A 26,381-nucleotide genomic window follows, 5' to 3' on the forward strand; every position below is an offset into this window, starting at 1 on the left:
CGTTAAAAGAGGTTTTTAGTGCACTTGAAATGGCTTTTAGGACCAAGATGTTGAAACATGGCAATAAAACAGGGAGCTCTCCCAGTTCCTCTTATCAGAGGCCAACCCAACCCTCCAGGCCCTGCTCAAACTCCCCTTCCCTCAAGAGAGGGCTGCCAACCAGCTTCCCCCACTTTCAGGAAGAACCTAGGTATATGGGTTAACCCCATATGCTGGGAACGTCTTAGAAAAACTCTAGGTTGAAATGCACTCCCCCACAATTACCCCTCAAGAATACTCAACTCAGGTCAACAACACAGAAATTACACCACACGGACAAAGAGTCATTCACCAGATATATTTGAAGTCTAAGCTCTTTGAGCTATACACGTGCACAAATGATTCAGTTGGTGGAAATCTTCCCCTTCCCCTTCATTGTTAAACTTTTCAAACTTAAAATAGTGCTAAAGAGATTTGCATAATGTGCGTCATGGAAATGCTGAGGCGATTCTGACTTTCACAGTGCTAGGAGGTTCCCTTGCAACACTTCAAGGAGTCTTTCCATTTCTTATCGTTCTCCTAGGAAAAGCCCCTCTTTTCCTCCTCCCCAAACCCAACCTAGTGAAAGAATTACTTGATCTGAGACGGGTTAACATTGACACAGAGCAATAAGTTTTACTAAGACTAACTCCAGAGGCCATACGCTTCGTTGTGTTTCTTTTATGACTACACAGAATGGTCATTTCCACTTTTACTAAGTTGTTAAAAATGTCAGATGTGTCTTTTAAAAAACATTTAAAAATCATTTTCAAACATTTTCTCTCATCTAGATTTCTTTAGAACCTGCATTCTGGAAATTCAGGGTAGCTTAAAAAGTCAAGTCAAATGACCCACAGATGATTGAGAACAGTCAGCTTTGAAAGGCTGGCTGCTGCAGTGCTCTGCATCTGAATAGCTGAGCCTACTATTTCTTCCACTAGAGGACACCATTTCTCCACTACTAAGTCTGTAGTCTTTCATCATTAATGAAAAACCAAAAACCTCCACAGCAAAGGAAAGTCAAAGCATATGCTTATTGTACACTCCTCAGATTTTATTTTTAAAAGGAGTTTTCATTTTCCTTATGGAAACTCAGGATTTTACAAGCAATGCTCTCCTCAGTTTCACCTGTACTGTGTCCAGTACTATATTGCTATATTCACAGTAAAACGGACTTTAATTTCTGAGTGATCAGTCTATGTTTTAAGTTTCTGATGAAACTAACATACACCTTAGTCAAAAACCACAACAATCCCTCAATCTGTTTGCTGTGTTATTGTTCTTGTGTGTTTTTCTGAGGCTTGGGTAATGAAAGTACTTCCCCACTCCATTGTAATCTGCATTTGCATCTAAAGTAATTCATTAATGTACAGGAGTAGATGAGGCCTGGCACATATAGCAGAAGGTAATGGTTCTATAGGTGTATCTTTTGTAATGCACTTTGGGCTAGAGAAATAGAAAAATCACACGTAACAAAAACAAATAACTTTTTTGAGCACACGGGCGTCGCGTGAGTAGGACCGGCATACATGTAGCTATCACCCTTCCCCATTTTAACATGCTCAGCTGCTGCTGCATTCTGGAGATTCAGCTTCATCCCAATAATCTACAACTGACACTTGCATCTTTATTTAAAAACAACTGGTCTTGATAGCAAAGATGTTGGCTAATCATGTATATATTGGCATTAGATGTTTTGTGTCCTTTCAAAATTCAGCATTATCCTTATTAGAGTGTAATATTATCAGAGTATCTGTATTAGTATATGAAGGCATTCATAAGCAATGCACATTATGTTTTGAAGCAGCTAATGGTTGAACAATCACTAAATAAAAAACATCCAGATTTTAAAAGCACAGCTGAAACATTTGTACAAATATACAAAGAGAGAAAACAATCATTCAGACACCACGAAACTTTTGTAATAAATAGGTTTGTCTGAAATCGGTCTCTATCACCCTGGACAAGCCTCCCCAACGAGGCTGGGAAAGTTCTACAGGGGAGTGATGTTTGAAATCTACTGAGGAATATCTTTGGGGCCAAGCTCAATTTTGCCTCCAGGAATTTCAACAGAGCTATGGTGTATTGACTCACAATAGTGAATATACCCAGACTTGTTGAGCTGGAATATTCTGATCATTTTCCTAATCTAGATAGGACATGGCTGGATGCTGACAATCTGTGAGTTATAGGATATCCTCAAATCATGAAAATAAATGCTGGTGATCATGCATGTCCTGGGAATGTTGGGATGCAGAGGACTGAGTGAGACCAGATAGGGATATCTCATGCAGTCAAAGTCAAGTTTACATATGGTCCTATTTAAGTGGCCAGGAAAGAACAACGCACACACGTCAGGACTGGGACTGAAACGGCTCACAAACACAGGTGCTATTTGTTACTGATGTCTCTGCCTTGGATCAACATGAGAGAACAAAGATATAGGCTGTGCTGATTGTTTAATAAGAAAATACTACTTTTTTCCCTAGAACCTTCTAAATAATGGGTTATACTTAATGGGTATGATATGATCAGGAGACATATCACCTTTTCCTAGCCCTTTTGTCCGAGAGGCTTGATAACAAGGAAGGAATCTCAAACAACCAAACACCCAGGAATTTAAAGGCAAGTTTTTTTGACAAACAACAGGGGAAAAAAGCATGATAAAGAGAAGACGGCTATTATCGTCAAGAAGGAGCAGGCAGCTCAGTTGGACACGGAGGGTGGCAGGCCAGGACGCCGAGTCTGGATGATTTTTGGCTTTGGGGAAGTCTTTGGGTCCTCTTCTTCCTCTATGTCACTGTCGCACACGTGCACGACGACACTTGGGGTGGACTCAGTCCCTGCATGGAGCTCATACTTCTCTCCTGAAAAGCAAGAAAAATGGAAGTGAGGAAGAGGGGGGATTTCAAAAGAGATCCTGGAGCAGGTTCTGCTTAGGAAATGAGAGGAGCATTTTCCAGGGTCTCAGGAAGCCTGTGATCTTATGCAGGGATGGCACAGGGTGTTGGCAAGTGGAAAGAGATCAATTTCATCATATCCTGGCTCTGCCACTTATCAACTGTGCAACCCCAAACAAGCCACTCAATACCTCTTAGCCTCCACATCCTTTAATGTAAATTTCAACATGGTAATATCTCCACTCTGTAGGATGGTGGCGAGGACTGGATGGACTTCGCAGTTAGTTGTATTAGTTTCTCTTCTATTTTCCAACCTTGCTGCTAGTTTTTGAGCAACCTTGGGCCAATCACTTCACTTCTTTATCTTTTGAATATGGTAGTTTCTGAGTTCCCCTCCAGCTCTACACTTCTTACAGCCAGAGCTGCTCCAGGATGGAATAAGGTGGGGTTATCACATGCCCAGGATTCAGTGGTTACTGGGTAACTGGGTTAGATGACCATCAAGGCCCTTTCTAGTTCCAAGTGTCTACATTCTTGACTGGCTCATATTACAGTCAAATTGCTGTTAGCTGACTGGCTTTCTGTCTTTCTGTTGCTTCAGTAGATGTTTCTTGAGCATCTCTCATGGTCTATTGCTGTTCATAAAGGCTACAAGGCAGAATAAAAAGTATTTGTGCCTTTCACAAGTGCACAGTCCAGTGGAGACATGTGGAGACAGAACATATCACAATATAAAATGGTGAGCACTACGGTGGCAATGTATGTTAAGGACTATGGCATCAAATGGTAAGTAACTCTGAAAGGCTTCCTAGTGGACTGGCAGCTGATCTGGGTCTAAAAGACAAGCAGAAGACCTCCAGGTGGTGGGGTAAGAGGAGGGGGTATTCTCAACCTGCGTGCTTGTAACTTTTCAACTTCATTGTTGACATACTCATCTTAATCCTCTCCGGACATCCCATCCTTCACTTCCCATCTTTCATGGATCAAAAGAAAAATCTTCCGAAAACAATAACTCCCAGATATCCTCCTGGTTAGTGGCTCTCTAGACCTCACAAGATCAAGTATAAATTTTTTAGTCTAGCACAGAAGGCCCTGCGTAATCTCTCACCAATCTTTTCCATCACCACCTGCATCAGTTCCTTCTTTGTTTTGGTCAAACTGGTTTATCTGTTAGCCCCTAATCATGACAGCTACATTCTTAGGGCCACCAAACTAGCTACTTTTACTTGGCATAGCCTCACTTCTCCTCCAGAGTTCCCTAAATCCTGACCTTCTTCCAGGATCAAAGCCAAACCCGATGCAGCCCAGAAATCTGCTATTCTCAGTCTGAGTGCCTCCACTGGATGGCTGGAGCAAGTATTGTCAGTTCCAGTGACAGGGCACTAATTATGTGCTACTGTGCACATCTTGGTAAGCCTTAATGGTGCAAATAGCAAACTTTCACAAGGTACAGTTTTATTTTATTTTTTTATTATACTTTAACTTCTAGGGTACATGTGCACAATGTGCAGGTTTGTTACATATGTATACATGTGCCATGTTGGTGTGCTGCACTCATTAACTCGTCATTTACATATCTCCTAATGCTATCCCTCCCCCCTTCCCCCACCCCATGACAGGCCCCAGTGTGTGATGTTCCCCACCCTGTGTCCAAGTGTTCTCATTGTTCAATTCCCACCTATGAGTGAAAAGATGCGGTGTTTGGCTTTCTGTCCTTGTGATAGTTTGCTGAGAATGATGGTTTCCAGCTTCATCTGTGTCCCTACAAAGGACATGAACTCATCCTTTTTTATGGCTGCACAGTATTCCATGGTGTATATGTGCCACCTTTTCTTAATCCAGTCTATCATTGATGGACATTTGGGTTGGTTCCAAGTCTTTGCTATTGTAAACAGTGCTGCAGTAAACACACGTGTGCATGTGTCTTTATGGTAGCATGATTTATAATCCTTTGGGTATATACCCAGTAATGGGATGGCTGGGTCAAATGGTATTTCTAGTTCTAGATCCTTGAGGAATTGCCACACTGTCTTCCACAAAGGTTGAAATAGTTTACAGTCCCACCAAAAGTGTAAAAGTGTTCCTATTTCTCCACATCCTCTCCAGCACCTGTTGTTTCCTGACTTTTTAATGATCGCAATTCTAACTGGAGTGTGATGGTATCTCATTGTGGTTTTGATTTGCATTTCTCTGATGGCCAGTGATGATGAGCATTTTTTCATGTGTCTGTTGGCTGCATAAATATCTTCTTTTGAGAATTGTCTGTTCATATACTTTTCCCACTTTTTGATGGGGTTGTTTGATTTTTTTTTTCTTGTAAATTTGTTTAAGTTCTTTGTAGATTCTGGATATTAGCCCTTTGTCACATGGGTAGATTGTAAAAATTTTCTCTCATTCTGTAGGTTGCCTGTTCACTCTGATGGTAGTTTCTTTTGCTGTGCAGAAGCTCTTTAGTTTAATTAGATCCCATTTGTCAATTTTGGCTTTTGTTGCCATTGTTTTTGGTGTTTTACACATGAAGTCCTTGCCCATGCCTATGTCCTGAATGGTATTGCCTAGGTTTTCATCTAGGGTTTCAATGGTTTCAGGTCTAACATTTAAGTCTTTAATCCATCTTGAATTAATTTTTGTATAAGGTGTAAGGAAGGGATCCAGTTTCAGCTTTCTACATATGGCTAGCCAGTTTTCCCAGCACCATTTGTTAAATAGGGAATCCTTTCCCCATTGCTTGTTTTTGTCAGGTTTGTCAAAGATCAGATAGTTTTAGACGTGTGGTATTATTTCTGAGGGCTCTGTTCTGTTCCATTAGTCTACATCTCTGTTTTGGTACCAGTACCATGCTGTTTTGGTTACTGTAGCCTTGTAGTATAGCTTGAAGTCAAGTAGTGTGATGCCTCCAGCTTTGTTCTTTTGGCTTAGGATTGACTTGGCAATGCGGGCTCTTTTTTGGTTCCATATGAACTTTAAAGTAGTTTTTTCCAATTCTGTGAAGAAAGTCATTGGTAGCTTGATGGGAATGGCATTGAATCTATAAATTACCTTGAGCAGTATGGCCATTTTCATAATATTGATTCTTCCTATCCATGAGCATGGAATGTTCTTCCATTTGTTTGTGTCCTCTTTTATTTCATTGAGCAGTGGTTTGTAGTTCTCCTTGAAGACATCCTTCACATCCCTTGTAAGTTGGATTCCTAGGTATTTTATTCTCTTTGAAGAAATTGTGAATGGGAGTTTACTCATGATTTGGCTCTCTGTTTGTCTGTTATTGGTGTATAGGAATGCTTGCGATTTTTGCACATTGATTTTGTATCCTGAGACTTTGCTGAAGTTGCTTATCAGCTTAAGGGGATTTGGGGCTGAGATGATGGGGTTTTCTAAATATACAATCATGTCATCTGGAAACAGAGACAATTTGACTTCCTCTTTTCCTAGTTGAATACCCCTTATTTCTTTCTCCTGACTGATTGCCCTGGCCAGAACTCCCAACACTATGTTGAATAGGAGTGGTGAGAGAGGGTATCCCTGTCTCGTGCCAGTTTTCAACGGGAATGCTTCCAGTTTTTGCCCATTCAGTAATGATATTAGCTGTGGGCTTGTCATAAATAACTCTTACGATTTTTGAGATATGGAACATACCTAATTTATTGAGAGTTTTTAGCATGAAGGGCTGTTGAATTTTGTCAAAAGCCTTTTCTGCATCTATTGAGATAATCATGTGGTTTTTGTGTTTGGTTCTGTTTATGTGACGGATTATGTTTATTGATTTGCACATGTTGAACCAGCCTTGCATCTCAGGGATGAAGCCAACTTGATCTTGGTGGATAAGCTTTTTGATGTGCTGCTGGATTCGGTTTGCCAGTATTTAATTGAGGATTTTTGCATCGATGTTCATCAGGGATATTGGTCTAAAATTCTCTTTTTTTGTTGTGTCTCTGCCAGGCTTTGGTATCAGGATGATGCTGCCCTCATAAAATTAGTTAGGGAGGATTCCCTCTTTTTCTATTGACTGGAATAATTTCAGAAAGAATGGTACCAGCTCCTCCTTGTACCTCTGGTAGAATTTGGCTGTGAATCCATCTGGTCCTGGATTTTTTTTGGTTGGTGGGCTATCAATTATTGCCTCAATTTCAGAGCCTGTTATTGGTCTATTCAGGGATTCAATTTCTTTCTGTTTAAGTCTTGGGAGGGTGTATGTGTCCAGGAATTCATCCATATCGTCTAGATTTTCTAGTTTATTTGCGTAGAGTGTTTATAGTATTCTCTGATGGTAGTTTGTATTTCTGTGGGATTGGTGGTGATATCCCCTTTATCATATTTATTGCTTCTATTTGATTCTTCTCTCTTTTCTTCTTTATTAGTCTTGCTAGTGGTCTATCAATTTTGTTGATCTTTTCAAAAAACCAGATCCCAGATTCACTGATTTTTTGAAGGGTTTTTTTGTGTCTCTATCTCCTTCAGTTCTGCTCTGATCTTAGTTATTTTTTGCCTTCTGCTAGCTTTTGAATGTGTTAGGTCTTGCTTCTCTAATTCTTTTAATTGTGATGTTAGGGTGTCAATTTTAGATCTTTCCTGCTTTCTCTTGTGGGCATTTAGTGCTATAAATTTCCCTCTACACACTGCTTTAAATGTGTCCCACAGATTCTGGTATGTTGTGTCTTTGTTCTCACTGGTTTCAAAGAACATCTTTATTTCTGCCTTCATTTCATTATGTACCCAGTAGTCATTCAGGAGCAGGTTGTTCAGTTTCCATGAAGTTGAGTGGTTTTGGGTGAGTTTCTTAATCCTGAGTTCTAGTTTGATTGCACTGTGGTCTGAGAGACAGTTTGTTATAATTTCTGTTCTTTTACATTTGCTGAGGAGAGCTTTACTTCCAACTATGTGGTCAATTTTGGAATAAGTGCAATGTGGTGCTGAGAAGAATGTATATTCTGTTGATTTGGGGTGGAGAGTTCTGTAGATGTCTATTAGGTCTGCTTGGTGCAGAGCTGAGTTCAATTCCTGGGTATCCTTGTTAACTTTCTGTCTCATTGATCTATCTAATGTTGACAGTGGGGTGTTAAAGTCCCCCCATTATTATTGTGTGGAAGTCTAAGTCTCTTTTAGGTCTGTAAGGACTTGCTTTATGAATGTGGGTGCTCCTGTATTGGGTGCATATATATTTAGGATAGTTAGCTCTTCTTGTTGACTTGATCCCTTTACCATTATGTAATGGCCTTCTTTGTCTCTTTTGATTTTTGTTGGTTTAAAGTCTGTTTTATCAGAGACTAGGATTGCAATCCCTGCTTTTTTTTTGTTTTCCATTTGCTTGGTAGATCTTCCTCCATCCCTTTATTTTGAGGCTATGTGTGTCTCTGCACGTGAGATGGGTCTCCTGAATACAGCACATTGATGGGTCTTGACTCTTTATCCAATTTGCCAGTCTGTGTCTTTTAATTAGAGCATTTAGCCCATTTACATTTAAGGTTAATATTGTTATGTGTGAATTTGATCCTGTCGTTGCGATGTTAGCTGGTTATTTTGTTCATTAGTTGATGCAGTTTCTTCCTAGCATCGATGGTCTTTACAATTTGGCATGTTTTTGCAGTGGCTGGTACCAGTTGTTCCTTTCCACGTTTAGTGCTTCCTTCAGGAGCTCTTGTAAGGCAGGCCTGGTGATGACAAAATCTCTCAGCATTTGCTTGTCTGTAAAGCATTTTATTTCTCTTTCACTTATGAAGCTTAGTTTGGCTGGATATGAAATTCTGGGTTGAAAATTCTTCTCTTTAAGAATGTTGAATATTGGCCCCCACTCTCTTCTGGCTTGTAGCGTTTCTGCTGAGAGATCCACTGTTAGTCTGATGGGCTTTCCTTTGTGGGTAACCTGACCATTCTTTCTGGCTGCCCTTAACATTTTTTCCTTTATTTCAACTTTGGTGAATCTGACAATTATGTGTCTTGGAGTTGCTCTTCTCATGCAGTATCTTTGTGGCGTTCTCTTTATTTCCTGAATTTGAATGTTGGCCTGACTTGCTAGGTTGCGGAAGTTCTCCTGGATAATATCTTGCAGAGTGTTTTCCAACTTGGTTCCATTCTCCCCGTCACTTTCAGGCACACCAATCAGATGTAGATTTGGTCTTTTCACATAGTCGCATATTTCTTGGATGCTTGTTCATTTCTTTTTACTCTTTTTCTCTAAACTTCTCTCCTCCCTTCATTTCATTCATTTGATCTTCAATCACTGATACCCTTTCTTCCACCTGATCAAATTGGCTACTGAAGCTTTTGTATGCATCACGTAGTTCTCTTGCCATGGTTTTCAGCTCCATCAGGTCATTTAATGTCTTCTCTATGCTGTTTATTCTAGTTAACCACTCATCTAATCTTTTTTCAAGGCTTTTAGCTTCTTTGTGATGGGTTTGAACTTCCTCCTTTAGCTTGGAGAAGTTTGTTATTACCGATCATCTGAAGCCTTCTTCTCTCAACTCGTCAAAGTCATTCTCCATCCAGCTTTGTTCCATTGCTGGTGAGGAGCTGCATTCCTTTGGAGGATAAGAGGTGTTCTGATTTTTAGAATTTTCAGCTTTTCTGCTCTGGTTTCTCCCCATCTTTGTGGTTTTATCTACTTTTGGTCTTTGATGATGGTGATGTACAGATAGGGTTTTGGTGTGGAGGTCCTTTCTGTTTGTTAGTTTTCCTTCTAACAGTCAGGACCCTCAGCTGCAGGTCTGTTGGAGTTTGCTGGAGGTCCACTCCAGACCCTGTTTGCCTGGGTTTCACCAGTGGAGGCTGCAGAACAACAAATATTGCAGATCGGCAAATGTTGCTGCCTGATCCTTCCTCTGGAAGCTTCATCTCAGAGGGTCACCCAGCTGTATGAGGTGTCAGTCGGCCCCTACTGGGAGGTGTCTCCCAGTTAGGCTACTTGGGGGTCAGGGAACCACTTGAGGAGGCAGTCTCCATACTCAGATCTCCAACTCCGTGCTTGGAGAACCACTACTGTCTTCAATGCTGTCAGACAGGGATGTGTAAGTCTGCAGAAGTTGCTGCTGCCTTTTGTTCAGCTATGCCCTACCCCAAGAGGTGGAGTCTACAGAGACAGGCAGGCCTCCTTGAGCTGCGGTGGGCTCCACCCAGTTTGAGCTCCCTGGCCGCTTTGTTTATCTACTCAAGTCTCAGCAATGGTGGACGCCCCTCCCCACAGCCTCCCTGCCACCTTGCAGTTCGATCTCAGACTGCTGTGCTAGCAGTGAGTGAGTCTCCATGGGCGTGGGACCCTCCAAGCCAGGCACGGGATATAATCTCCTGGTGTGCCGTTTGCTAAGACCATTGGAAAAGCGCAGTATTAGGGTGGGAGTGACCCGACTTTCCAGGTACCGTCTGTCACGGCTTCCCTTGGCTAGGAAAGGGAATTCCCCAACCCCTAGTGCTTCCTGGGTGAGGCGATGCCCTGCCCTGCTCTGTGAGCTGCACCCACTGTCTGACAAGCCCCAGTGAGATGAACCTGCTGCCTCAGTTGGAAATGCAGAAATCACCCATCTTCTGCGTCACTCACGCTGGGAGCTGTAGACTGGAGCTGTTCCTATTCGGCCATCTTGGAACCTCTCTCCAAGGTACAGTTTTAAATTCTGGATGCTGATGTTAAGGAATGAGGAACACTGATAATGCAATAAATATCAAAGCTCTTTTAAGTGATGCTGGGAAGGATGCAGACATTCAGAGTCAGCCATTGTTATTGGTTGAATTGAGTCCCCTCAAAAGATGTTGAGGTCCTAACTAACCTCTAGTAGCTGTAAAAGTAACTTTATTTGGACATAAGGTCTTTGCAGATGATCAAATTAAGATGAGGTCATTAGGGTGGGCTCTACATCAATATGACTAGCACCCTTATAGAAAAAGGAAGTTTGGACATTGACATATACATAGGGAGAATGCCATGTGAAGATTGAGGTTATGCAGCCATAAGCCAAGGAACTACCTGAAGCTAGGACAGGCCAGGAACAGATCCTTTCCTGACACCTTCAGAGACAGCAGGTCCTGTGTACACCTTGACTTGAACTTCTAACTTCCAGAACGGTGAGTCTATAAATTTTTGTCATAAATGCCACTCGGTTTGTGGCATTTTTTTTTTTTTTTGAGTCAGAGTCTTGCTCTGCTGACCAGGCTGGAGTGCAGTGGTGTGATCTCAGCTCACTGCAACCTCCGCCTCCTGGGTTCAAGCAATTCTCTTGCCTCAGCCTCCCTAGTAGCTGGGATTACAGGTGCACGCCACCATGCCTGGCTAATTTTTGTATTTTTAGTAAAGAGAGTTTCACCATGTTGGTCAGGCTGGTCTCGAACTCCTGATCTCAGGTGATCCACCCGCCTCGGCCTCCCAAAGTGCTGGGATTACAGGTGTGAGCCACCATGCCCGGAGGTTTGTTGCACCTTGTTATGGCAACCCTAGCAAACGAACACAGCCATACCCTGCTGAGAGTGTGCTCATTCAGTTAAGAGTCAGAGAAGTCTCCATTAGGCACCTCTTGCCCTTGACATCCTGCTGTATAGAGTAAAGGCTTTCCTGGGTGAGGGCAGCAAATATTTCACAGAAATAGAGTGTTACAACTCCAGCATTTCCCTGGATATTAATAGTACAGAGAAATAGAACCAGCCACAGCTATTGAAGTATGGCTGATATGACTCTGTATTTAAAGTCTAGAAGTGGTGAAATCATAGGTAGGGAGAACTGCATCAACAAGCATTGAATCTCTGATACAAGCGAGCTGATGTGGCCCAGTCTGATACAGAAGAAGACAGTGACAGGAGCAGGGATACAGGGGAGAGCCAGGAAGGAGATGCCTGCCTGATCACTTTGCTATCCTGCCTTGCGGAGCAAGAATTGATAGTTGGCACTAACCCAGCCATGCTGTAATCCATGGGGAAGTTGCAGACTACGCATATGCGGTGTAGTGCTGTATGTATCGATGCTAAGTAAGGTTCACTTAATTGTGTGGGTTCTGTTCTGTCTAAAATATTTTGGCATTTTAATCCATGCCCCCAGGTAAACAGATAATCTGCAGACATTGCTAAGGAGAGAAATCTACAACAAACCAGCTTTATCTGAGGGTTGTATCAAAGGCTCTGGGTCAGAGTGGGCAGCTCTGGTTGGGGGTGTCTCTGAGCAGTGGTTCTTAAATACTGACAATTAACTGGGAGTGCTTGTTAAAAAAAGAGTTTAGATTGGGCGTGGTGTCTCATGCCTGTAATGCCAGCACTTCGGGAGGCTGAGGTGGGCAGATCACTTGAGGTTGGAAGTTCAAGACCAGCCTGGTCAACATGGTGAAACCCCCACCTCTACTAAAAATACAAAAATTAGCTGGGCATGGTGGTGCATGCCTGTAGTCCCAGCTACTGCGGAGGCTGAGGCATGAGAATCACTTAAACCCAGGAAGTGGTAGTTGCAGTGAGCTGAGGTCATGCCACTGCACTCCAGCCTGGGCCACACAGCAAGACTCTGTCTCAAAAAAAAAAAAAAAAAAAAAAGAGTTTACCAGTATGGGGATGCAAACCTGCAAATTCCAATTTAGTAGAATCTACATGTGTACCCATCAGCCCTCAGTGCTTCTGTGTTTGGGTGGCGACAGTTACACGGAACTCCCAGCAAGAGGCTGTGGCCCCATGAGGATACTGGCGCACACATAATGTGCCCCCTCCCTTCCTCCATTCTACATATTTTTTTGCTGGAAAATGGTAAATGGTAACAGTGCAGGTAGAGGATGATGGAGGGATGGAAGCTGAGAATGCATAAAAGAAAGGAGGTAAGGAATCCTGGATGGCTTCTCTGGCGCTCCCAGCCACCAGCTCCCATTCATCTTTGGTGTTCTCATTGTTGTTCAGGAGAGAACATCAAGTCACTCAAAGTTCCACAGTGAACAATGATTGAGTTAACCGCATCCAGGGTTTCTCAAATTTTGTCTTTCCTTCAGGAACTTCTTGCAATTCTGAATGAAAGACACCATCCAAAGAGAGACACAGAAAGAAATGTCTGCTGAGTCATCAAATATGGTGGTGATTTTTGTTTTTGTGTATAGGATTTCTTTTAAGTTCTTACATTTGCAGGGGAAGCCCCTTTTGAAGAAACACTGGTGGCCACTGTAGTTTCATGCATTGCTCTGTGGATGGGGAGTGCATTGATGAACGGGGGATGGCCTCTGTCATCCTCAGATGAGGAATAGAAAGGAATCTGCGGCAGAGACCCAGAACCTGGGGTTGAGGTGAGGGCAAGGCTCAGGCCAGAGAATTCAGAGAACTCAGACACCCTTCCCCTTTTTTCATCTGTTAGCAAGAAGCTGGCCATTTTAAAGAAATTGTAATAAAACACACCTAACAAAGCTAGGCCTTTGATTAAACCTTTTGTTTTCCCTAGCCGGGATGAAGAACATTTCTTTTCTTTTTTTTTTTTTTTTTTTTTTTGAGATGGTGTTTTGCTCTTGTTGCCCAGGCTGGAGAGTGCAATGGCACGATCTTGGCTCATAGCAACCTCTGCCTCCTGGGTTCAAACGATTCTCCTGCCTCAGCCTCTCGAGTAGCTGGGATTACAGGCACCTACCATCACACCCGGCTAATTTTTTGTATTTTTAGTAGAGACAGGGTTTCACCATGTTGGCCAGGCTGGTCTTGAACTCCTGACCTCAGGTAATCCACCTGCCTCAGCCTCCCAAAGTGCTGAGATTACAGATGTGAGCCACCATGGCTGGCCTGAAGACACTTCTTTTGCAATGCATTTACCACTTCAGAAGTGGTTGCTTTCCTCTCAGAATAGGTGTGTTGGGGGAACACTCAGAATGGGAGGGCAAGCAGGGAGTCCACTCTGTGTGCCGGGTGCAAACCAACTTCCACGTCAACTTAATACCATCAGATTGCTCAGTAGTAGAGATATTTTATTGCTGTGATCCCATTAACTCTGACATTGCACTGTTCTATTCTTGGACACTTTCTTACTATCGAAAGCCAGCAAAGCTTAACAGCTGCTGAGAACCACAAAATAAAAACAAATAGCTTTGGTCTTGCTGGATTGAATTTTTCTTTTTTTGGCCTCTTTTTCCCTTTGGGCTTCAACTAATTCCTCTACCACAAGGGCTGACGTCAATGCTGTCACCAGGCACATGGACCAACCGGGCTTGTTTGGGGACAGAGAGTCTGTCGAGTCTTACCCACACAGGGTGGGAGGCCCCGCCATGGTGCAGTGAGAACAGAGCAATGGAACCAGCATTTCTCTGAAGAGACAAGCAGAGGGTTGACCCATCACATGCTCACTCCTGTGCCAGTATTGAAACTGTCCTCTCCTTTGTGTGCAGAAAGGAGGCCAGGACCAAAAGTCACCAACAAGTGCATTGGTCAGGGTTTTCTATCTATTCCATGAAACAAATTTTCAGCCAATTAAATGAAAAACCTTTTAGCACATGGTTAACAGTTAAATTCTCATTCAGGCCTTTGAAACTGACTGAGGTTTGGCCATTGCTTAAATTAGATGCCAAAGTTCTGTCTCGTCTTTTCCCAAGTGGCTGGAGACAGGTTTGTGACAATGTCCCAATTCCTCTATGACTGGAGGAGGGAGTGAGGGTGCCCATGGGCTGTTTCTCATTCTCAGCAGGGAGGAGGGTGAGTCCCTGTGCTGACCAGGGGCTGAGAAATTTGGTGACATGATACAACCTCAACATGGCACAATTGCAGAGAAATGTGTTGGTGGCTGGCAGTCCAAGTGCCACTGAGTTTTTCTCTCATGCCACCTTTGGCTTATGGGCCATGACTTGGCCACCTCTTAAATTCTTTCTAAAATAATCAGTATGATTATGCAAAGTTTATAAAAATCAGCAAAATTCAGACATGGTAAAGGTAGAGAGATGAAACAGAGCTACATGTCTATGTATTAGAGAAGAGTTTGAGATTCATTGTTTAGATTCCTAATAAGAAAAACCCTATGATGGAGGGAAGGGGAAATCTTCCTATAAGTTTAGTGCCTGCTGGACAAAGTCTTTGTATGTGTACTGCTAAGCAATAGTTAGAATCCCAGAACTACAGGCTTTGAAAATACAGCCACATCTAACAGGCAAGGCCAAACTCTGCTCTGCTCAGCACCTGCTGCCCTTCTTTCCAGGACATTCTTTCTCTTGCTCATCATGAGCCCCAGTTCCTGCCCTGTGAGGAGCTACATATCCAGGCCTGATCTCACACATGCATCCTGACTTACTGATGTCTCTCTGTAAGTTGACTACTCTTTTCCAAACTCACATGTCTAAAGTAGAATTATTTTCTCTGCCAATCTAGTTCCCTTCCCAGCTATCACACTTCTTAGAAGTGCCATCATTCTTCCAGCCTTCTAGGTGCAAACCCTTAGAGTCAGTCATCCTTGAATTTTCTCTCTCTTTCATCATTTGTTATCAGTCACCAAGCACTATTGAACATTGCTTGGCAACCCTTCTCTGCATGCTCCTTCCCCACACACCCCTTGTTATAACCCTATCCATGACTAACCCTCCCACCCAAAATACTCTTTGCTGGTTTCCCCACGACAGGAACTAACTTCCATGCCAGAATAAGCCACCTAAGACAACAGTTGGAGAGTTCACCTTATCACATATGAGTAATGTGACTCTGAGAAAGTTATATAACATTTCTGAATCTCAGTTTTCCTCATCAATGAGAACAACACTCATATCACTGGGATACTATGAAACAGACATGTGTGTCAAATACTTGATAAAGCTTTCTCTCAAGATGCATGCTATGATTATTTAGGGCGATATTATTTTGGCCACTGTTGCCCCCAAGTAATTTCTGATTTCCAGTATGATTAACTAATCTGATTACATCACACAACAGTCAAAGAATTAAGCAGCTGAACAATTGCAAAGAGCTTTTCCTCAGTGGAGACACCATTGCAAAGAGCAGTAAGGGGTGAATGATAACAGGCTGCATCCCACGGTAGTGGATATCATATAATCTGGTCTTCAAAATGAACCTATCCTTTTTCCTCCAACCACCACTTCCCCTTACTCTGTCATCACTGGCAATTTTCTCTCCTTTTTTTCCTCTCTTCCTAACCTTTTCTATACTTCTATTTCCATGAGACAGAAAATCTTATGTTGCCGTTTTAATGAGAGCTCTGATTTTCTTTTTTTTTTGAGATAGTCAGAAACACTCATTTATAATGCTTAATTATATCACCTTTTGTATTATTCATTAGTTATTTCCTCTAGCAATGTGTTATATTCCAAACCACTGAAGTCAAGACTTAACCTTTTGTGACTGCTGCAGCTTAAGGTACACATTAGTGTTCAATGAATATGTGATTGATTTATGAAGAGCATCACACTTAGCCATTACTAACATACTTGAGTGATATCTGGTATGTACTCACACATGAATATTCTTCCTATAGTTTAACTTGTGTAAGTTTTAGCTTTTCAACTAAGTGGAAAACCATTTAAAGGCAAGCATCTATCCTCTTATCAGCATTCTATCAGTGCTAGCACACAGTAGGTGTCATAGAAACTCACTACATTCCCTAAACATAATAACAATTGTTTATGGAGCACTTACTAAATGCCAGGCATAGGAAAGTCTGTAACTACTTGGCATGAAATCTTTAATTATAACAACAGCTCTGTCATGTGGGTTTCATAATATCTAGTTATACAACAGTAAGTTGAGATCACACAGGTAGTAAATGGCAGAGCCAGGATTTAAACTCAGGCTTGCCTGACTTCAAAGAATGTGTTCATAGTCCCTCTCTGTCCCTAACTCCCATACTTCCCACTGTTTACATATTCTACAAGCGACTCTACGGAAAGGGAGCCTAGTTTTATCTTTCATTTTTAATACATTTTCATGGCAACTCATATTTTTAGTGAATATTTGTTCTCTAGCTAAAGATGGATTATGTATTCCTTCTGAACCTTGCCTTGTTTTGTTTTGGCCATTGATAGTTATTCTAGGCATGGTCTCTTTGACAATGAATCTCCTCAAAAGACAACACAATAAATTATGAAAAGAAGAGACTATAAATTATAAACTGAGTTAATTTGCATCTCTTAGGGAAGGAAGTTTTGGACTCTGGAAGAAGATCCTTTACATTTTTCTCATTTTAAAACTGTATTATCTCTCATATTACGGGTGAATTCTCAACAGGAAAGTTATTTGTGGTAGCAGGTTGTGTTTTCCAAAGACGGTCATAATGTTTCCCACCCCACATACTCTCCTGAAACCTTGACAATGTTCCATCAAGGAGTGTTCCCTCTGTGTTCTCTCCCTTCAATCCTGGGCAGGCTTTAATGACTGTCTTGACAAATATAGTACAGGTTGCATATCCCTAATCCCAAAATATCCAAAATCCAAAACACTTATGGCCCCAAGCATTTTGGATAAGGGATCCTCAACCTATGTGGTGGAAGTAAGCAATGTGACTTCTGAATTAGGTAACAAATATGCCATGTGCTTCTACTTTGCTCTTGCAGAATGCTCATGCTTGGAACCCTATGTCCAAGTTGTAAGGAAGCCCAAGCAGCCCATGAAGAGGCCCACGTTAAGAAGAACCAGGGCCCTGACCCACAGTCTAAGTGAACTCTCAGCTAACAGCACCATTTTCCCAACCATGTGAGTGAACCGTCTTCATAGTTGACTTGCCAGCCCCCAGTTGTGCTGCCCCAGAAACACTGCATGGAACAGATGACCCTTCCCCCTGAGCCTGGCCCAAGTGGCAGATTTGTGAACAAAATAAATGACTGTTGTCTTAAGCCCTAGATTTTTGGGATAGTTTGTTATGTGGCAATTGATAAATAGACATGGGCCATGCAAATTCTCATTGTTCTTGTCTTCCCCTAGTTTTCTAAAGGGAAGGAAAAAAAGTGTGTGTGTGTCTGGGAAGGCATAGAGGAGTGAGTAAAGCTGGGAGGCAGGGGCTGCTTCTCTATATGTCTCACTTCTCTTTCACTCTTCTTTCTGCACCCACTGCTGACCCCTTACTAGGCGTTCTCTGCCTCAATGCCTGTGACAACTCTTTGTCACATTCAAGAAAGTATAATTAGTGTGGTTCTCACATAAGAATGTTAAATCCCTAATGGTGTCTGGAAATGGATTTTTTTTGTCATATGGTGTGGGTGGATGTTGGCATTTAGTAGGTGAGACCCAAGGATGCTAAATGTACTGCAATGTGTAGGACTGTCAACTCCAAAATATCATAGCTTTCACATTGAGCAGCACTGAGCTAAGAGCTTAACACAGGCATTTAAATTATTTTTTTATTGAGACAGGAACTCACTTTGCTCTGTCACCTGGTCTGGAGTCCAGGGGCAGGATCACAGCTCACTGCAGCTTTGACCTCTTGGCTCAAGTGATCCATCTCTGTCTCCTGAGTAGCTGGCACCACAGGTGTCCACCACCATACCCAGATAATCTTACTTTTTATTTTTTGTAGAGACAGGGGCCTCACTACATTGCCTAGGCTGGTCTCAAACTCCTAGGTTCAACTGCTCCTCCTGCCTTAGCCTCCCAAAGACTGAGAGTGAGCAAGAGAAAGAAAGAAGACAAAGAGCATACTCGGGAGCTATATATATTTCAGTATAAGAACATTCGCTTATCTTCTGGAGGTTTCTCTCTAATACTAGATTAGGAATAGGGAGATTTATCTTCATCCCCTCCTGAGACATTTAGGACCCAAAGTACTTTATGGGATCAACTGATTGAATGAGGACCTGAATTAATGGTTGAGAAAAAGAAGCAGAATCCCAGAGGGAAGGTACAGGCAAAGAAAACTAAGGGAACCACAGAGGGGAAAGAGGTGGGAAGATAAAGAGGGAGAATGACCAGAGTAAAGGGGCTCCTCCACATGGAGTGAGAGGAAAGTGGCGGAGATGAAGAAAGGGGGAGCTGCCTGGGAGAGCCCTCTGTGAGCTGGGTCCTCTCTAGGAACGAAACATCCTGTTCTCCCTTGCCCCATATTAGGGGCCCAGCCTCCACAACAACTGTGAGGACACACAAATGCACACACACACATACTTATAAGAAAAAATGCAAGGGTAAACACTACAATGATTCTTTCTTAAAGTACTTTTTTTTTTATAGGCAGTAGGATTTGTTATTCATATTTTCCCATTTTTTGGTCATATGTCTTTTCTGTTTTTCTACAATGTACACAGTTTACCTGTAAATTTAGAAAAGGAAGTATTTTAATATTGCTACTCCATAGTGATGGAAGACAGATTAATGGAATATATGCTGGGAAGAAAAGCCTCTGAAAAAACCTTTTTTTCCCAGGGACAATTCTTTCAAAGGAAATGGGAAAATTTGAACATGTGCTCCAGGATCCCAATCTGAGTCCCTTATGTGGGGTATGACACAGAGAGACTGTGCTAACGGGAACACTGGACACTCGCTGTTTTACTTGCCTATTGTTTTTGTGATCAGAGAATACAGCAATTGCTGAATGAGAATTGAGGCCTTATATAATATTCATACCACATGCACCAAAAATATAGGTGTTCATCTATATTTTAAAAACTGAATTTTTTTTCTACCCCTGAATCAGAGCCTGGAATAGAAAATGTTTCTTTAGTATAGGTTACATTAGTTAATGGAATATCTTTTCCCATTGGGGAAAACATCATACCAAGCAGTAACACCAGCAAAATTGCCTTACTATGTCATGTTTTGATACAGAAGAATTTGGAAAAAAATCTAAATATAGCAGACACATGCAACTTGAAACTCAAGCACCATTTTAAAAACACTTCTCTGCAGTTAACTAAAATTGATCTTCCTAACAAGAGCTAAAAATAGCAGGAGGAAAAAAAAGAAGAGACAATGACTTTTCATATCGCTCCCTGCAGGCATTTTCAGTGACAATGAACATGACCTTCCAGAGCCATCTTAGAGAGCAGAATAAAGGCCGGCATTTTGCTTCCCACCTCTGATTTCCCCGTCCAGTTAGTGCTGCGTGCATCTCTATTTTACCATTTTCTGCTGATTGGTGGAGATAAGCTATTTTGCTAGGCTGGGTTTTTATTTTTTCCTATTTTGTTTTACATCAGAAAGGAACCTGGCACTGTACTGCTTCTGGAGTCAGGAACAACAGGTATTTCAAAATAAGTATTCAACTCATAATTCTCCTCAAGGTTAGAGCCCATCTTATTCTGTCTAGGTCACTATTAAATTGATGGGCTTCTACACATTCATCAAGGGACTAATAGAAACACACAAGGATTGTGTTTTATAGAGACAATAACTGCCCCTTAAACACAGCAGACGAAGGCAAATTTTAATCTGCACGTCCTGCTGGACACAAGAAAAAAGCATGAAATGTACCGTAAAGAATTGATGCAGTAGTGTGTTTTAGTGGGTGCCAAAAAGTAGAGAAATAAAATGTGAGGGAACGAAAGGCATAAGTTGTTTTGTATTCTTAAATTTCTCCTTTACAGCAATCTTAAATTTCTTCTAGAGAAAAATGTTTCACTTCCCAGGGCAAGGGTGCTGGCTCAACCAATCTTTTACTCTTCTTGCCAGTGGCAGAGGACATATTTTAATTTAGTAGCTGTGTCGCCTTGGGCAGGTTACTTAACCACTCTGTGCCTCACATTCCCCAGCTGTGTAATTGAGGACAATAATAATACCTGTTATTGTCTGTGAACATTAAATAATATTGTAAGGTATTTAGAACAGTGCCTGGCGCATAGTAAGTAATTTATCTTCATTCCCACATAATTTTAAGTCATTTTTATTTATTTATTTTCTAATGTGTAAGATCTATTTTACTTACTTTCTGGATCAAAGATAGAATGGTCATGGGGACAATGATTAAGGATGTTTAAAATTATGCCTCTCATAATTTTCGGAATATAAACTTGCTCTTGGTATAATAAACAGAACTGAGAGACACTTCCTGAATATAATGTGGCCCTCGTCTCCTGTCGCAACATCTTAAACATTTCAAAGGATTTCAATGGGCACCCACAGGTTTGGGTCTGATCCTGGTTCCATTATAACTGCACTGCTTTCTTTATGTTTGTTTCTAGGACCACTCTAGAAGTTTTCAGAATTGGACTTGTCCCTCTCTGAGAGAAGGTCACCAATATTCCTCCTTAAAGAACTACAGACTGTTTTGCCCTTTGCTTGTCTGAGATGAGGCCTGGATCCCCACTGTTTCATTTGTTCTCCATGAAAAGGTCCTAATAAACTGTGTCATTGCCTCTGGGGGCAGCCAGTCAGTTGACTTAGCCTGAGTCCCATCTCACTCTGGATCCCTGCTCCATAACGTTCTTTCTTTAGACTGACTTTTTCCCAGCAGCTTTAAATGTCTACATACCTTCTCAATCACTCTGCTCTACCAGTTAAACACTGTTCATCATTCCTGTAATGCAAAACTCCATTCCTTTGATCATTTGAGTTGCTTTTCTCTGCTCTCATTCTAATTTGTTTCTGTACTTCTGGAACTGAGGTAGTCATCCTTTAACATGCAATTAGTTATAATTTGTTACTGAAATGATTCTGCCAAAGGATTAAAACTAAATTTTACTAAATCACTTTTTTTTAAAATGAAAATGCTAGAAGTCCTCTAATTATAGAAAACATTAATTTAACGCTTCCTGACTGAGTTTGGCTAAAGCTATAAGAAAGCAACAATTTGTCAGTAAAGAAACTATCTCTAGGCAGGCTAATAGCTCTGATCTATTCATTCATTCATTCGCGCATTCATTCCTCCAACATTTATTGAGCATCTACTATGTGCCAGGTACTTTCAGGTGCTGGGAATACCAAAATGAATGAAACATGCATTCTTTCCCTCAGTAAGAAGAGAAGACAGTAAGTTGAATGATAGAAAATTACCATAAGGAAAAGTGAATATTTGTGCAAAGTGACAGGAGGAGACTGAAGGAGCAACCTCTTGCCTTGGCACCTGGTTGGGAAGGGGGCAGAGACGCGATGTGGGGGAGGATGCCATGGGGAGGAGGCAGGGTGTGGCCCTGCTCCCTGATTGTTGCAGCTGAAACAACCTTTAATTTAACCTCTGATATTTTCAACTCAATTGTTGGACACAAATCATGCGTGTGTGTGGCTGAGGAAGCTTCAAGGACATAGAAAAGGGATAAATGGATAACCAAATAAAGACAAACAGTCCCAAATTGCTGGCAAGGAATGGAGAGAAACATATCCTAGAAAATACAGCCAGATTGCAGCTGTTCCATGGACACAATATCAGTCATACTTAAAAATCAGGAAACTCTCAATATTTGCTCTTGTACCAAATGCACAAGTCTCCATTTGCACATTTACCAGACACTAGGTTAGGCTTTCTGGAAGTTTAGATTGGTGTTTGTTAGAAATAATTATTGAGGCCTGGTGCGGTGGCTCACGTCTGGAATCCCAGCACTTTGGGAGGCTGAGGTGGGTGGATCACGAGGTCAGGAGTTTGAGACCAGCCTGGTCAACATGGTGAAACCCCATCTCTACTAAAAAATACAAAAATTAGCCAGGTGTGGTGGCATGTGCCTGTAGTCCCAACTACTCAGGAAGCTGAGGCAGGAGAATTGCTTGAACCCGGGAGGTGGAGATTGCAGTCAGCCGATATCATGCCACTGCACTCCAGCCTGGGTGACATGGTAAGATTCTGTCTCAAAAAAAAAAAAAAAAAAAAAAAAAAACCAAGAAATAATTCTTGATTCAGGGTTAAAAAAAAAATAAATGTTTGCCAGAGTTGGAGCAGAGCAGGCCTGAAGTCAGCCAAGCCAACCGGTATCCTTAATAGAAGGCCAGCTGGCGGAGTGTGAAGTTTACTCTCTGGAGTCAGAAGCACCAGGGTTTGAAATCTGACGATGTCACCAACCAGCTGTGTCACCTTGAGAAAGTTCACGCTTCTTTCTACAGCCTCGTTTCCAAATCCATAAAATGGGGATAATAATAGGTCCTATCTCTGTGCTTATCACAAAGCAGGGCCCTTCAAAAATGGTAGATGGTACATTTATTGTGATAAAAGAAGGTGGGTGCTATAGATTAGCTGTACAATTAAGGTAAAAGGCATGTATTTTTAACATTATTGATAAGTTATTTACCACTCCGAGCTCCCCATCCCCGACCGCCAACTGCTTTTTTTTCTCTGCCTCTTTAAGACCATTTCTTTCCTCCCTCTTTCTTTCCTTCCTCTTCTGTGTCAGGCTCTGTGAGCATCCCTTCCGGGGCCTAATTCCCATCCCACCTGTGTCTTCTGCCTCCATTGGTCCCAAGTCACATTTGTCCCTGTCTGTGCCTTCAAGAGCCTGGACTCAGCTGGGTCAGCCAGTAAGGGTGTCTGGAACTTGCCCCTAGCTTTCTCTGCATCAATCTTTGTGAATGCTGACAACAACTAATGTTCTTTCACATTCTTGATAAAAATGATTTGAATTTTACTGGATGATCAGCTCCACATGAGTGAGCTGGAGTCCAGCTGGGGTGTGGAGGTCAGAAAGTCTGACATAGCCTGAGCCTCCTTTCTAAATAGTGAAGTAGGAAGAGCACGGCATTGGAAGCTCTGGCACTTTCATTGTCAAATCAGCTCCCCACTTCGCTCTGGGCCTTAGTTTCCTTTTCTGTAAAATCCAGGTCAGACTCCTAGGTCCTCTAGCCAAGACCTTAGTGATTCTATAAAGAGCTCTGTTTGCTGACATTCAAAACACCTCTACAAAGTGTTCAAGTATGTCCTTGTCAATATCTGTGCATAGGAGTCAAACTGGCAGCTCCAAGGACCTTGGCTGAAATTGGTCCATTTGGATATGTGTGCTTGTTTCTGCAATGTCCTGAATGACTGTGGGAAAGGGCTTCAAAAGGCTTCATGTGAGTAGACTCAATTTACTTTATACACTGTGCAGTGTTTAAGCATATCACACATGTGGCTCTCTGAAGGGGGAGTGTCTAAGATCAGGATCCTGGATGTGAACCAGACATTTAATGAAATCATATTTCACTAACATCTCCCTTATTATTATATTGCTTCTTTCATCAGCACATGTTAGTTAGACATACCTACTGCTACTTGAAGGTAAAACTTATGGCCATTTTAAAGGGCCTGAGAAGCTGAGTGATGTGATGGTGATTACAAAGGAACCTCCAGTGAGCTTGCTCTTGAAAGTTCTATAATTTAACTTTCAGGCCACACATGCCACAGCTGGCAATCTTCTTGCAAGAAGTGCTTATTAATCAGATCAGCACCATCTTAATGTGGGTACTTGGTAAGATGACCAGCTTTTCTTGGTTTGCCTGGGAATTTTCTGATTTAGCAGTGAAGGTCCTGTGGCCAAGGGACTCCTTAGTCCTGGAGAAACTAGGACAGTTGGTCACCATAATTCCTAGGGTTCTCAGGTTTTGGCGTATACAAGGATCAACACGTGATTATTAAAACTGCAGATTTCTGGGGTGGGCGACTCTGGCCCAAATGTTTTCCTGCCACATGAAGAAATGCTGGTAAGAACTTATAAGTTTACTATTCTTGGTACTTGGCATTTAGCTACCAGTGGTTCTTGAACTTATCTGCATATTAGAATCAGCAGGGGAGCTTTTAAAACGTACTGATACCTGAACTTTACCCACATCAAATTAGAATCTCTTGGGGTGGGGTCAGGCATTCAGATTCTATTTTTAAAGCTCCTTCCTATCCCAAGATAACCAGCAGTAGACAGAGCAGACATAATGGCCATTAGTTACCACTCAATTCACAGTGCTAAAAATCTCAGCTGCCACCTGGTTTCAGCCCCTTCAATTTCTATTATTTCCTCTCCTAATATAACACAGAAAAAAATACTTTGGGGTGCAAGGTGTCATCATCTGCTGAAATTGAGGGCAGTATCACTTCTAGCTACAAAGCCTAAAGAAACTTTTGGACAAGTGCATAGAGATGTACAAGAATGTTAACTGTTACTTTGATTGTAATAGCAAAAAACCTGGAAATAATCTAAATGTCCATCAACAGGAGAGTGGCTAAATAAAGTGTGGTGGTAGATTCATATTTTAGAATGCTATACTGCGTGAGAACGAGTGAATCAGAGCTATATATGCCAACATCAGAACAAAGTGACTAAGATTTTTTTAAAGTTAGAGGCTGCTGTGACTGACTTCTTAGGAACTTGGAAGTTCACCTTGGCAGGCAGGTTTTCTTGTAACAGGGGGTTCCTGAGTGTGTACTAGCACTGTGACAGCAATACAACTGGGTTGCACAGCATAGATGCCTCCTTCCAGCTGGTAGGATTCATTTTGTCTGTTCTGAGGGAACAATTTCCTCCTGGGATAGAGTTAAATCCCACAAGAATTAGGTAGTGCTGTTGGATCTTAAAATATCTGCATTGCAATTGAGAAGCTTCATGGACTTGACATCATTTTAGTACAAGTTCCTGAGTTGCTTTTTGAACAGGTGCAAAGTCTGATGCTGCATTCTCATCCATCATTCCCTCTCATTGTCCACACAGAGGAATAAATCTATTAGAAATGCAGATGTTACTGTGAACCCAGGATCTCAAGGTTGTTAATCTCATTTGGCTTTTCTAGGTTGCTGACAAATGTTTATTTTTAAAATGGACCGCAAAGCTTACCTGGTCCTAGTTTGGCCACAGCATAGAGGAGGTCATAGTTGAGGACTGGCGTGGCATCGTTGATGGGCTGCCAGCCAACAGGTGGGGAGGAAGGGGGCGAGATGAGAAACTGTTTGGCAGGCTGGGGTGGAGCCAAGTGCAGTTTGTCTCCATCTGTCTCTGGAGTCTGAACCTTTCAAATAGAGTAGAGATGAAGAAACTTATTCATCATGGCTTTAGATGTGTCATGTTGGCACATTAAAATGTGGGTTTAGTTTCAGCCTGCGACAAATGAACCGATGAACCCGACTGTAATAATAATTACCACTTACCACATACCATGTGCTCAATTGCCTTATTTAATCCTGAAAACAGTGGATCTCAACCTTCACTGTACATCAGAATCACCTGCAGTCCTTACTAAAACACAGATTGCTGAGCCCCAGCCCCCACATTTCTGATTCAGGAGGCCTGGGATGGGGCCTGAGGGTTTGCATTTCTAATAGGTTCCCAGGTGATGCTGATGCTGCCAGTTCACTGTCCCACCACGCACCTGCCAAATGTTTCCTTCTCTTCTTCTCTCTTTTCCTCCTTCCTTCCTTCGTGAAACTCACATAACATAAAATTAACCACTTGAAAGTGACAGTTCAGTGGCAGTTAGTACATTCCCAATCTGCAACAACCACTTCTATCCAGATTCAAGCTCTTTTCATCACCTTAAAGGAACTCCTCTGCCTATTGCTACCAGTACTACCATTACCAGTTACTACCATTCCTGTCTCCCACTGGTCACTGGCAACCACCATGCTGTTTTCTGTCTCTACAGACTTACCTGTTCTTGATATGTCCTATAAGTAGAATCATGGAATATGTGACCTTTTGTGTCTGGCTTCTTTCCCTTAGTATAATGTTTTCAAGGTTC

The 26,381-nt window shown here is 41.9% G+C and overlaps 1 protein-coding gene across 7 annotated transcripts in view; it reads right to left on the reverse strand.

Annotated features, from left to right (window-relative positions):
- Positions 1-314: 314 nt before the first annotated feature.
- Positions 315-26,381, reverse strand: part of RCAN2 (regulator of calcineurin 2) — a 277,059-nt gene continuing 250,992 nt past the window's right edge. For 6 of the 7 annotated variants that reach the window (XM_024247796.3, XM_024247795.3, XM_063724604.1 and 3 more), the window contains 2 exons: positions 25,481-25,652; positions 323-2,885 (listed from right to left, as the gene is read on the reverse strand). In XM_024247796.3, the coding sequence (XP_024103564.1) occupies positions 2,725-2,885; positions 25,481-25,652 (333 nt within the window). In that variant the 3' untranslated portion in view covers positions 323-2,724. 7 annotated transcript variants of the gene reach the window in all.

Source organism: Pongo abelii, chromosome 5 (assembly GCF_028885655.2).
Source record: "Pongo abelii isolate AG06213 chromosome 5, NHGRI_mPonAbe1-v2.0_pri, whole genome shotgun sequence".
Lineage (NCBI taxonomy): Eukaryota > Metazoa > Chordata > Mammalia > Primates > Hominidae > Pongo > Pongo abelii.